Genomic DNA, 14,019 nt, shown 5'->3' on the forward strand with positions numbered 1-14,019 from the left:
GGGTGAAGGATTGGTAAAAAAAAGAGTCAGTTCTCTGCGGTGAATTCGGCCTCGCAAGTACCGACCAATCAAGCGGTGGTGAGTCTTTCTACTGTTTCTCAACAATATTGTTTCCGGCTAGTTTCACGTAATCTCCAAGCAGATATTTGTACAGGACACCTAGCCTCTACCAGGCTTCGGGAGGCGGCTGGAAAGAGTAGAAATCGGCCAGATATAGAGATAGAATGCCAGGGGAGTTGGTCTTCTGGAGACTGTAGAGTTTGCCTTTCTAGTAGTAAATTCTACCGCCGGTATGCTCTCTCTCTCTATTTGGCCGATTTTTACTCTTTCCAGTCGCCTCCCGAAGCCTGGTAGTGGCTACAGGACACCATACAATTAACTCCTGAACGCAACTGGATACTAACTGGCCGGCACTAACTGGTTGGTACTCGGCACACGGCGTACTAAGTACTCAAGTTGTGCCGAGAGTTTTTTTTTTTTAATTCCATCTTGTAATGGAAATTCATGCATGGTGACGGCACACTCAAGTTTTCAGCTTCTTTTTTATGCCACTCAGAGTAGAGGACGATTCTAATTTTCACCTGAGTGAATTAAGGAAAATCGTGTAACGTGCCTTTAGTTTACCTATGGCGCAAAATCGGTGGCATCATGGCAGGATTCGAACTCGCGATCGGAACCTCTTGGTTCTGATTCTAGCACTCTGCTGTTGACACCACACTATCCTGCTTGTAGAAAAAGATAACCTTTGTTCGTGATGCAGGTCATTGCACAAAAGTTGTAAGACCAGTTAGGGTCATCTTATCATGGTAAATGACAAAGACTAAAGTTCAGCGTGTTACTATGACAGAGACACTGTCCAAAGCCAGGTAGTATTCAATAGAAGCTCTCCAAGCAGAAATAGAATGGGAAGACTGTGACCTGCTTCTATTATGTCAGAACTTAATGGCAAGCATCCTCATCCCTTTTCGTGAAGTTAACTCTTAAATCATTTACTTACACGTACCGTCGTACGTGTGTGTGTATTATTTTGTCCAAATGACTAAGCCTGATCATCTTTTTCAGGTCTCACGCGAGTTGGTGACCAGTTTAAAATACAGAAAATCAGCGGAATATACTAAGCATCATGGAGAAAAGGATACTGCGGTTTCTCGGTACTGTACTGTGTGTTTGTGTGACGATCTGTGTCTACTCTATAATGACCAGGTCTGAGTACGCACCTACCTATGGACCCAAGACACTCAATGCCACGAAAATATGGCGTCAAGTGAAGAACGATAATTTCTCAACAATAACACCGAAGAAGAGCGATAATTTCTCAACAATAACACCGAAGAAGAGCGATAATTTCTCAATAATAACACCGAAGAAGAACGATAATTTCTCAACAATAACAAAAGCAGGAAGAGATGTAATGAACAGTGTTTCTACCTTAAGAGAAGAATTGCTGTGTGCACTCAAGAAGAACGTTCCGTTCTCAACTATAACAAGAAAACAGGCGTCCAAAGATGGAAACGCCACCATACTGCCGGAGGAGAGTCTGGAGAAGTTGGTGCACTTTAACTCGTGCGCAGTCGTCAGTAGTAGCCACGGCCTCAGGCTTCACAAGTACGGGAAGGAGATAGGTAGGTCTGAATCAGTCTCCACCAGACTCCTTTGCAGGCTGAATAAAGCAGATACATTTGGTGGCAAGGCAGTATCCATTAGCCAGAGAAGGTCTGGCCAATGGATACTGCCTGGCCAATTTGATACTAGTCCTTTTCGCCACCTAAAAACCTGCTTGGAGTGTAAATAAATAATGGAAATCGGCCTAAAGAATTTACTAGACAAATTGGACCTTCTATGGCCAGCCAACTCCTCTGGCCAGCTACATTCTTTTGAGGCCGATTTCTACTATATCTTCAGCCTCCAAAGGAGTCTGGTGGAGATTAGGTCGAATAAAAATGGTCTTCCTCAGTAGACTGACCCAGTGAGGCTTGTCACGTGGCTTCTTTGAAGTGTGGTGTCAACACTGGGTCAAAGATATCTTGTAGACGATGTCGGCCCCCGTCGCGGTTCAATGAAGGGTGAATTAAACATGTAACTACCAACACAGCTGAACTTTCATGATAGCTATTTTTTTTTTCCTTCAGACAGCCACGATGCCGTGCTGAGATTCAACTGCGCTCCAACGCAGGGATTCGAGCAGTTCGTCGGAAACCGGACGGACATTCGTCTCGTCAACACACAGATTCCGGGACGGTACTTCAAGAAGGATTTCTGGAGCAAAAACAGCAACATGTTCAGACATGAAGCCATAGTTGTTAGGAACATGGACTCCATCAGTGTGAAAGGAGAAAAGATCGACACCAAACACGACCAGTTCCACGTTTTTAACAACTTGGTCAAATACAGGAAAATGTATCCAACAAGGGATTTGCATTTCATACAGAGACCTGACTTCGGAAATGACATAATGTGGGAACTGGCGCGGTTCTGCATCACTACAAGAATGTGTAACAAGGCAAATATGAGTCCAAGTTCGGGAATGTTTGGTAAGGCAGTTTCGTTAACGTTTTACAGTAGCAACTTGTACTCAACACCATCACTTTAATCTGACAGTTTTTTGGCATTGCTCTGTCGATCTTCAGCAACTAAGGTATTGTTCTCCGTCGATGAGCGTTAGACATCCAGGTAATGAGATACACAAGGAAATACGATTACTCAAGCAACTGGATAGATTTTAATTGTAAACTACTAGACGTTTCAAGTAGCATCCACTACTTTTCGTCAGGGATTGAAAACTGATTTTTTGTGGTCACTATCGTATCCAGAACCGTGCCTATCTAGTTCTATTCCTGAATGGGTTAGGGATAGGACCAGGCACGGTTCTGGATATTGTATCCATAGTATCCTGATTCCAGAACCGTGCCTATCTAGTTCTATGTCTGAATGGGTTACGATTAGACACGGTTCTGGATAGTCTCCACATATATCCAAGAACGTAGATTTGCCTGAACATGGTTCTGGATAAATCGCGGTTGGTTCTGGATACAACATCGACGGTTCTGGATGTAATTGTGTGCTGTTTTGCAGGTGTTGTGATGATGCTGCACCTCTGCGACTGGGTCCGTGTCTACGAGATCGTTCCCTCCAACAAGGACCGCACCACTGTCCCGTATTACTACGATGAACAAACTACTACTACATGGACGTGGCTAAAAAAGTGGCACTCGTTCACCCAAGAAAGGGTTTACCTCAGGACCTTGTCACTGACTACTGAGAAAGACATAAACGAAACGGGCGTGGTGCTGCTGAAGGGGTTTTCACAGACTCAATGCCACTGATCCATGTAATAAAATGTATTCGAGAGAAATATTCTGCGTGTATTTTTTGTCGTGAGAATCAACGACTGGATTAAGAAAAGCATTTGAGTTGCCAGAACTGCAATGACGGAAGAACTAGATAGATGTCGCTAGTGATCCACACTTATACCAGTACCAAATACGGAAACCTAGGATCCTAGGAGTACGATACACAACAAACTTTTCCTTGCACCAAAACAACAAAAAAAGTTCTCAGAAATGAGAAGTTTTCAGTTTTGATTTTCAGTCAATTCGATCTTTATTTCTTTGGGGAGAAAAAAGCGCGCGAAAACGCACGTGACTCCGAAGTCTGGCGTGTTTACATCAGGCAGGTCAAAGGTCGACCGTGCTGCATGCCGGGACGGAAACAGAACGGAAAATGGCCGAAGTTGTCCAACCGCACCCCGGAATAGCTGCACTAAAGGTGGGTCCAAATCTCCGCTTTTTGTCTCAGAATGTGCAGAATATTCAGCTTGCACGCTGCGTGGATGTGTTACACAGCTTCCGCAGACGATACGGTAGTTGTTTATCCGGAAATGACGTAGGGAGAAGGTAGGGAAACGCGCGGGTCATGATGTCAGGATCAGACGACAGTTTTGCGGTTTCTGTCGTCACGTTTCGGGGGGAGGGCAGGGCGGCCACTTCCTGATTTGGTCATGGCAACAAACTGACGAACTCCCGGGCCTGTCTCAGTAAACTCCTGACGTAACTACCAGGATGTCGTGGTGTCCGCATTCTTTACAGTAGCTTAGAACTAACTCTGTTAGGTTCAAATCCCGTACGGACGTTTTTCGTTGCCCCCCTCCCCTTAGCTCAACCGGAAAAAGATTTCGTCTCGCTTGATTTGAGCGTAAAAACGCTAAAACGTTCCATACTACCAAGACTTCAGAGTTTTACGAAGAGCCACGCAGATTTTTAACAAGGTATGTTCGTTTTGTTTAGTAAAACACGCTGTTGTGTTGTGTTTTCATGATATTTAAATACCTGAAACTCTAGACTTGACAGTTAACTCTTGTGTCAAGGGTCACTACATCTTTTGTTGTTGTCTGTATGTGCTCCTGGGTTATTATTTTTCACTGCCATGTGGTTTTTGTTTTTTAGCACTGGAAATTTGGCATCAAAAACAAATATTTCCAGTAAGATATATTGGTGAAGAAATGATATGGAGAACTGTTTGTATACTATGTTTGTTTCAGTTGGTCAGTTAAATTTTATTGTACTTAATTATTAACAAGACAGAATGTTAAGCCTTCAGCTTCTAGCATGTTGCAGTTTGAAGTTTGAGGTACTGCTATCCAACCGTTAAAGTGACTTCTAATTCTAAATATTCAGTATTTTTGGGCAAAGAGTGCAAAAACCTTCCATCTGAATTCTGAAAGCTGTTGTTTATATAGTGGTAAGAAAACCAAAATGAGACTTATGTTCAGTAAATAACTATTCATTGGGATATTCAAATAGAGCTATCAAAATACTCTGGCAGAGTGAATCTGTAAATACTGTACATATCATCTGTCTTCTCTGTCACGACCAGTGGAAGATAAGCTGATCAGTGAGCTTAACTGATTTGATAAGTTAGTATCACTTTCACTTTTAACAAAAGATATCTATGTGCACTGCAGGGGTTTTTCTACAAAAATTTAGCATGAGGGAGCAGATCGCAAGCATGGCAAGGAACGAAGTGACCAAGGGGGGATTTTTTAATAAGAGTAACACTCACATGGGTTCAATCTGAAAATTGGTATGAGGGAGCTGACTGGTTACATGAGGGAGCTGCTCCCTTATTCCACTGTTTAGAAAAACCCCTGCACTGAGTTGGAAATAATTCTAGCTTGTGCAGCTGAGCATATATGGGTGTTCCGAAATCTTTGGAGAACCCTGTGACCCTTCATAAATCTTTAAGAAATGAATATGTAGCTTTAAAATAAAGTAGTCGCAGAGGAAAAACATCACAAAATTTGTCTCCCGAAATGCTGGAAACAGTGTGTCATATTACTAGTCATAGGGTTATGAAAAAGTCTAGGGGCCTTCTAAGTTCTATGATCATGTCTTCAGTGCACCCCATGTGTGTCTTGTGCTCCACATATTAGTTGGCCTTCTGTACCTGACCCCTACACTGAAAAATTCTACTGTGAATCCTGGTTGCCCGTGGTAACAAATGTTCCACCCAGCTGTTGTATGTAAGTGTATGTAGCTGCGTGCAAGTAATAAGGCACACAAGTATTACTGTATACACATGGATGGAGGTTAGACATGCAGGTAATAAGATATGCCTAAAACAGTTACTCAAGCAACTGGATATGATTTTGATTGAGTAACTGCTTTGGGCGTTACTGTATATAGTACAGTATACAACTGACTGTCATGCGGTCTATGAGTATGAGTCACATGGTTACACTCAGTAGTATATGATATGTCTTGGAAAAGAAACACACTGTACTAATTTGTAGAGACATGTGGTACCAATAACTCACATGACAACACTTGTAAACACTGACTGATACTAGTGATATCTCACTGTCTACACTGATGTTACTGCAAATACACTGTAATACAGTATACAACTAACTGTCATGTGGTCTTTCTATGAGTCACATGGTTATACTCAGAAAGTTCTGAAACACATTGTACAAATTTGTAGAGCCATGTGGTACCAATAACTCACATGTCAATACAACATGTAATAATAGTGACTGATAGCTCACTTGTCTGGGAATGCCTCATTACAAACCTAGTATGTAAACCTATCATTTAGCAAAACACTTGGTTAGGTGGGAGGTCCTCACTTCTGCTACTGATGGCTGTTACTTTTACTTTTCTCAGGTGTTTTGTGAATTTCTTGTTTTATCCATTACCGGTATTGTGAATTTCTCTCTGATTCTGTCTGTTTTTTCCCACTGGCTCAACAGACAGTCAGACACGAGTGTAACTTTGTAAGCAGGAAAGGAGATAACCTTTTCTGGGACCTTTGGCCTAACTTCCTGTCTGTGTCTCTCACGTGCCTACCATGTGGAAATGACTTCAGTAAACACAAGCAAACAAACACACAAACAGACACACGGAAAGACAAACGCCCTTAGACTGAGTGAGGTAACTGTGGTATTACAGAAAGTATACTTTTTTCTACCTAACTCATTTTTGAGGGTTGGAAAGAAGATCATGATAATTACAGTACATTGTTATAATGACCAGAAGTGATATTATTATTATTAAGTTTGAATATCAAAAGAGTTGAACATTGGTACCTAACCTTACTTACATACATTGCCAGTATGTACAAATGTAGGGTGTGTAATACTATGTATCTCTATACATATGTAGGTGTGGCATGGGTGTGGAGGGTGTGACTAGGGTTAGTCATTGTCTCATCCTTATTTTGTGGTCAAGTGGCTAGCTACCCTTGTCCCTGGACCAAAGGTCAGGTGTTTGTGGAATGCCACCCTTTTGTTAACTGTCAACCAGACTTGTGTCAGAAATAGCTCACTGGGGTTTGGGTGGGACTTTGTAACTTGAGTGTAAGTAGTTATGTTCAATGAGTACATTCAAGAATATCAAGAATATTTATTTATGTTCATGTTCATGTACATGTACTGTATGTTTGTGTGCATTTATTTGTGTCTGTATGTTTGTTATCTCAAAAACAGTTACTAAAGAGCTTTGTTGTGAACTGTTTGCGTGTGTTTATCTGTTAAACTAGTTTTTGACACAAAGATATACCTTAACGCATTTGGGTAAAAGTTAAAAGTAGCTTTTTCTGATGTGTCCTTCCAAATTCCAAGGTTGCCTAACTAAAACAAATAATTCAAGGACATGACCTCTGTTGTAACTACTTTCTCTGAAATGAGTCATACATACTACTGTTACTAGTGTTATCCCTGCTATTTTTGATCATGCTATTTTTGAAACAAATACAGACTGAAGTTCAAAGAGATTTTTCCATCTCTGTTTCAGTTAGACATTTCTTCACTTCCTAAGAATGTAAACAAAAGGAACACAAAACTGTTGGTACATGTGTACCTATTTATAACTTAACCACACAAAACTAACAATACCATTTCAATGGGCCCTTTAGTTACAAGCTGTTGACTGTGAAGTTGGCAAGAGAAAGTCATCTGCAGTTCAAAGGCAAGCTGCTAGGAGCTGACTATTATTTCTCAGGCCAACACACAAACTTGACCTTCTGTTGACAATGTCTTAAAATGATCCTCTCAAGAAATTTGCTGTTTTTTACCCCCTAGCAGCTTACTTTTAAACTGCATCTAATTCTTTTTTTGTTGTGAAATTTGTTTCACTGTCAACAGGCTATTTTACGCTGGTGATAAATAACATGCTAACTGTATGTATAGAATAATATTTGTATTTGCCTGTCCCTGGCGTTATGAACTCATAGGTCCTTGAATGATGACAACAAACTAACAAACTAGAAGTTAAATAAAATGAAGACTTAGAGACTTGTAGTAGGATGTCCTCTACATTTTTTCCGATAGGTGATTCTAGGGCAAAAGCCGTACGTGTGTAGGAAAGCCCTACGGCCAATCATGCAGCAGAAATTACCCCTCATTTAAATGGAAATGTTCCATTCAGCCCTACAGCCCATCTGTAACATACCGTATCAACCAAATTTCTGCCGTCTTTAAAAATATTTCTCAAGTCATAAAAGTAATAAGTAGCTTCGTTTATAGACTATCTTTTTCCGATGTTGCTGGCTTCCTAATTTGATCATTCGGTTTGAGCTTGTAGGTGACGTTTTACGATTCGGGTGTAAAGTGGACAATTTTTAGTGATAATTTTGAGAGGATTTAGGGAAAACTGGCCAGGCGAAATGGGAGGGTAATGGGGCTGGAACTTGGTATTCGTGACCGAGCAGGATGTTTCCACGACGCGAGAGGGGCCATTTGGCGCTCATTTTCTCGTTGGGTTGTAAGAAACGACAGGGAAGATGTGACGACAGGGGCACTGCGTGTGTGCGTGCATGGGCGAGGTAGGATACGCCTTTTTTGCCTTTTTACTTTCAAAAGAAAAGCTCATTTAATTAAGCACTAGATTTTATTATGAAGGCAGAATGTCGGAAGAATTTTAGAGACGTTCAGGTATCGTAGATAGTACAAATGTGAAAGAATAGTAAATGATGAACAAAGTCTGGTTATTTTAGATATAAAAGTTTACATGCATATAAGAAGAGAACCTAAGACATTGGTATGGATGATTAATTACAGAGAGTTAATTAGTGCCCAAATGTACAGGTGTAAAATGTAAGTCCCCCCTTGTTAGCAATAAAAAGAAGACCTATTTTTAAATTTATTGGTTTAAATAGGTAGAGGGATTTTTCTGGGGTCACCTAATTAAAGTTATACAAGGTCAACATTTAGATAACATTGCAGGCTGCCATGGTAATAATGCATTTTAGGCTTTGATGTGATCTACACCAGCCTTTTTACCAGCGTAACATCTGTTTTACCATGGAATTTTCCATTTCTACAAGGTTGAGTGTTTTTACATTCAACAAAAAATTATCCGATATGATTGATACAAAATGTATATCTTTCAGAAATATTCAAAGTTATTGATCAGTCTGATCATATAAATGAATTTGTAATGTTTAATGGTTAGGCTAAATGGCTGTCTGACTCTGAGAAGTCCTACAGTCAGAAAATGTTACACTTTTTCACTCAGTCTCTCAACATCTGCTTGGAGATTCCCCTGGGCCCACGTCATAGAACGGAAGCATGTCTGCAGAGCACAGAACGTATGGCGCCATCGTAAAACCAGTATTGTATCATGCATAGCACTTTGGCAGAATGTCTTGTTTTGTATTTATGCGTCTAAGGATGACAATTTCCATCTATAGTTTTCAAATGTTGCATCGGAAAAGATCTAGTTTTACAAAAGGAAAAGTTGTGAAACTTGTGATGTAATATTGACCAAACATCTGACATGGAAAATCGGGGGTTTTGCACGGATGCAGTACGTTCAGCCAATGTTCCTAGAAAGGATGTGTGGATGTGTGTGATGTTTTCCTGCCAGTCAGGATGTGCCAGACCTTGCGGTTGTTCTGTCACATGGACAGCATGATTCACTATGGGTTTTCCTGGATTACTCATATTATGTTTCCTGGTAGAATTCTTGTGTAGTCTACTGGAAAGTGTTCTATCGAAGTATACACCGACTTCCTGTAGAATCCTAATGCGCTACCAATTCAAGTCTTTGGTTCTCAGAAGTTTAAAAAAAAATTGATGTGATAGTAAGAGGTATGGGGACAAAAAAGGTGGAATTTGAGTCTGACTCACTGTATTTTCTTTTTGACACTATGTGTTTGACACCAAGCTTACAGAACTTTTACCTTTGCTAAAGTGTTGATTGGCGCTGATAATATACAAAAGAACAATCCCACGCCTTTTGAAGGAACATGTTAATTTACCGTTAAGCATTGCTGGCCCTCCTGAATTTACCTCAAGGCATTGCCATGATCCCCCATACAGACCCTCCTTATCAGAGCAGAAAGCTTCTCTATACCTCTCTCCTATCCTCAAATCCCCCATACAGACCCTCCATATCATAAGCAGAGAGCTTCTCTATATCTCTCTCCTATCCTCAAATCCCTTAGGTTAAACTACAAGTCAAACATCGCTCAACACACCAGTCTTAGGAGGTCGTTACCTTTCATGTTCTACACTGTAAATCATGGAATTTTTGCAATGGTTTTATTAAATGTTTTGACCGCTCTACAGCAAATTCACGACAATGCAAATACATGTATGTCTTCCCTGTACTTTTGAAAACTATACTACAGAAATGTTTCAACCACGAATTTAAAACAGTGTAAAAACTTCAATTTATATTACCTCCTACCATAATATAAAACCATTGCAAAGTTTCGTTATTTTACTGTACATGGCGGTTTGCCAGCTTCCTTCCCTACATTCCCCCTGAGCTGTACATGTATATTTCTTGTGGTGACCACATGGCTGCATATTGGTATGGTGAGCTAGCTGTCTGGAAATGTGGCTAAGTATATTTGGAGCTGAAAAATGATTAGGGAATATCTTTGCTAATAAGATCAGAATGTACATTTTGTAACTGTAGTCGGGGTCATCATCGACTCAAAATTTAACTTATGATGAAAATAAGTAGACTACTAGGCTGCAAATGGTGAAGTGCAAGGGTTTTCCCCTAGAAATTTTTGCTGGCAAAGTCAGGGGATGTGTTGAGGGTTACAATTGAAAAGCAGTTTTAACAAATTATTGTGTAAAAAGTTGTCTTTTTTACAGTTTTTGAAACCATACTCAATTTTATAGCTTTTTTTTACAATATCTCTCTCATTTTTGTGAAACAATAATGCTAATGATAATATTTTTTCAAATAAACTCAAAACGAACAACTCGGCTGATACGGCCCAGTGTTCCATTGGGAGGTGTCTTTGTTGTGATTTAACTGAATGTTTCCAATTACCCACGACAAAGTTCACCACCAACTATAACCAGCGATACCCGGAGGAATGCGGCTGGGTGAATTGTGTGTCTGGTCCTGAAAAAATCCCAGGAACTCCGGACTTGCCAAATAAAACAAACCTGGCTACCAGACACAGACTTACAGCCTGAATTCTCCCAGAGTCAGAGTCAGACTACGGTTCAGAAAACTGGGACTGTCTTCTTAGTGGATAGACAGTTGGGTAGGAGACTGTAGCACAGGTAAAAATGTTTAAGTGTCTTCTGGGCCGATTTGGGAAAGTCAAGAGTCGAGAGAGAAAACTGAAAGCCAGAGCAAAAAGTAAGTTGGCAATTTTTTTTTGTTTTCTTTCTTAGATCAAAGATCAAATCATTGGGTACTACATGGATTTGGAGAGTGTGAGGTTCTTAAATTTGTCTTCATATACTTAGGGTTCCTTCAATGTGTAAACTTTTATTTAAGGTAACTTTGTTCTTGGATTTACTAAATAATTACTGGTCCTGAAGTTGCAAGAGGATTTATTTCATTCAGTATCAGCATTTGAACAGATGTTTAAGGACTGCTGTATTTAGAGCATGTTTAAGTCCAATTGCTGCCTGGAAATTGTGAAAATCACAAAAGGGGTATAACAAAACATTGTCACAGTTCTGTAGTTTCATTGGTTAAGTTTAAAATAACCAATATACATTTGTACTGTGATGTACATGTACATGTAATCTATAGACTATTTCAGTAGTCAATTTTGCTCATATGGTTGATTGTTAGGAGTTTTTCTACTCATTTTAATGATGTGATTGCATTGCTAGCACATAGCTAGTTGACAGGGCATTTGGCAAGGACATTTTTCTGACTCCTTGCCAGACAGTAAAATCTGAGTGTCAAGACCCAAGACTAAAACAATGCCATGAGAGAACGTGTAAATATTTATCTTTTCTCCCTGCCAAAAAATTTATCGGCAGTCACTGTACTTTAGCCGCTTGGTTATAAAGAAAACCAGATAGCACGTGGATAATGTGCACTTCAATTCTTAAAGAAAAGATATATAATTGTCTCTGCAGGCATGTACATCTTTCTTAGCTGCAATATGAATATGAAAGTACCGGAAAGCTGCAATTTGAAAGAAAGCCCCTTGGTGGACTTCTTACAACCCTTGAAAAAATTCAAAAACCAATCATCAACCAACATTCCATCCATTCATCCTTTCCTTTCCTTCCCTCCTTTCCTTCCTTCCCTCCTTTCCTTCCTTCCTTCCTTCCTTCCTTCCTTCCTTCCTTCCTTCCTTCCTTCTTTCTTCCTTCCTTTCTACCTTTCATCCTTCCGTCCTACCTTCCTTCCTTCCTCTGTCTACCATTCCTTTTTCTTTCCTTCATCCACTCACCCACCCATCAACCAATTAATTGAATCATATCACTAACCAGCCAATGCTTACACATAACACATGTCTTTGGCAAAGACAATCGAAGCCCACTGGCCCTTCCCCCCCCCCCCCTTACCATCTGTGGGGTCACTGTGGGTCGTCTGTGTTATGATTTGGTTGGTGCTGCCATGTGCTAGAGTTTGTGTGAGAGACAGACACACCGATAACCCTGTCATAGGCAAACAGATCATTCTGGCTGGATTATTTTTCTTCAGGAGATTCTACGAACTCTATCAAGACAACAACAAAGGTTTCTGACAGTTTAGTTTCTTGCGAATGAAATAATTTCTGCAGTACTAGGCTGGAAAAATATAGTTGGAAGGAAAAAGCACTTGATAGTTACTTTTAGATTTACAGTTCTTTAAATCATGTAGAGCTCAAAGACTGAGTTGAATTTTTAGTTTTTGAGTGTGTCAGAGAGGTGAAAGGTCATGTGTAGGTCAACCCTGAACAGAAGAGCTAGCAACATACTGAGACAGATTTTAGTCTATTTCTTTGTTCAGCTTTTCTTCTTTTAATTTTGCTCTCCAGTTTATTTTCTGGTGTATTTCTTAATGTTCTGAAGCATTTTAATGTCTTCCCAAGGTTTTCTTGTTCCACTTTTTAGAAGACCCAGCCAGTATCAAATTTCGCCCTGTCAGTGGTTCTATAGGTGTTGAGGTGATTTGAGGTGATTCGCGATGAGTCAGAAGTGCTCAGGTGTGAACAGGTGATCCTGACAGACAGACAGGTGGGCAGGTGTGTAGGTGGCAAGGTGTGGAGAGAGTCACAGGTGAGGTAATGTCTACAAGTACAGTCAAACAAACCAGTCTGTACGTAATTAACACTCAAGGGACTCCAAAAAAGGGCCACAGACAGTAGTGAAGTGTAGTTGGGCACTTACTTTAACTAATTAGTTTAAGTCAATGTGGCAAATGGAAGGTTTGCTGTATCACATTAACATTATGGGTTCTATTGGTGCACCAGCCATTTTCATTTTATGTCCACTATAAGTTTTGTATTCGCTACCCCAACATAGTATTTATGTTTTTATGTTTCATGAGCAAAGGATCCTTACGTGCTTTCTGTCCAATGCTCACAAATCTATATGTGAATAGAATAAAACAAACCACCTAAAAGTGGCCAGCATTTGTTGTAGTCCTTATACAGAGGTGGTCCCTAGTACACATTTGATTGTATACTGTAGCATGTAACTTGTAAGGTTTGGGTTTGGTGGATCAAACTCTATTGTTTGTCATTGATTAGTATGGTGTGAACGGAAAGGAGGCCAAAGGTCGTTCGTGATCACCTGAGAGGGGTCATACAGAGGTCATATTCAGTTCGCATGGCTGAATACTGTATACACATGGGAAACTATTCAGACTCCACTTAGACTTTTACTGGCTAAAATGCTTATAAAACTGGAACAAGGATCCTTGCTTTATGTTACATTAAAGCTAAAGCTAATATTTTGACTACGAGACAGTCATTCAGTAAAGTGTAACATGTGGTGATTTAATTTGGCAGCTGAGACAACTGATATTGTGCCAGAATATCCTACAGGGGCGATCGGATATTACTCCATGGAGCTCAGATTTGTGACCTCCGTGGAGTTAACTTGGCAGGAGGGTTTTGTTCTCACCAATGTGTGTTTGTTAGTGAGTTGGTTGGTTGCTTTGTGAATAACAGAAGTAGTTGCAAATTGCTTGCTGTTTTGTTGGTATTGGTTATGCATTTTGATAATAAGGGATTATATACATGTAAGTCTTGATTTGAAAAATAATATATATATAAATATCTATATAATTATATATGATATAAGTATATATATATATATAT

At 39.9% G+C, this 14,019-nt stretch overlaps 2 protein-coding genes across 2 annotated transcripts in view; both read left to right on the top strand.

Annotated features, from left to right (window-relative positions):
* Positions 1 to 3,323, top strand: LOC109487463 (beta-galactoside alpha-2,6-sialyltransferase 2-like). Its single transcript, XM_019791453.1, has 4 exons — positions 1 to 78; positions 1,063 to 1,622; positions 2,130 to 2,558; positions 3,073 to 3,323. Exons 2-4 carry the CDS (start codon positions 1,124 to 1,126, stop codon positions 3,321 to 3,323), a joined length of 1,179 nt encoding a protein of 392 aa, XP_019647012.1. The 5' UTR covers positions 1 to 78; positions 1,063 to 1,123.
* Positions 3,324 to 3,695: 372 nt separating this feature from the next.
* LOC109487503 (activated CDC42 kinase 1-like) overlaps positions 3,696 to 14,019 on the top strand; it is a 64,311-nt gene continuing 53,987 nt past the window's right edge. Inside the window, exon 1 of the mRNA XM_019791495.1 lies at positions 3,696 to 3,765. The gene's annotated coding sequence lies outside the window, so the exon portion shown is untranslated. The remainder of the gene's footprint in view (positions 3,766 to 14,019) is intronic.

Source organism: Branchiostoma belcheri, unplaced genomic scaffold, assembly GCF_001625305.1.
Source record: "Branchiostoma belcheri isolate BF01 breed outbred unplaced genomic scaffold, Haploidv18h27 scaffold89, whole genome shotgun sequence".
Classification (NCBI taxonomy): domain Eukaryota; kingdom Metazoa; phylum Chordata; class Leptocardii; order Amphioxiformes; family Branchiostomatidae; genus Branchiostoma; species Branchiostoma belcheri.

Bases quoted from the DNA above. Each gene is read 5' to 3' on its own strand.
- LOC109487463 (XM_019791453.1), top strand. From the start codon at position 1,124: ATGGAGAAAAGGATACTGCGGTTTCTCGGTACTGTACTGTGTGTTTGT. The intron at 1,623-2,129 runs GTAGGTCTGAAT...TTTTTCCTTCAG, and splicing joins CAAGTACGGGAAGGAGATAG to ACAGCCACGATGCCGTGCTG. The intron at 2,559-3,072 runs GTAGCAACTTGT...GCTGTTTTGCAG, and splicing joins AGTTTCGTTAACGTTTTACA to GTGTTGTGATGATGCTGCAC.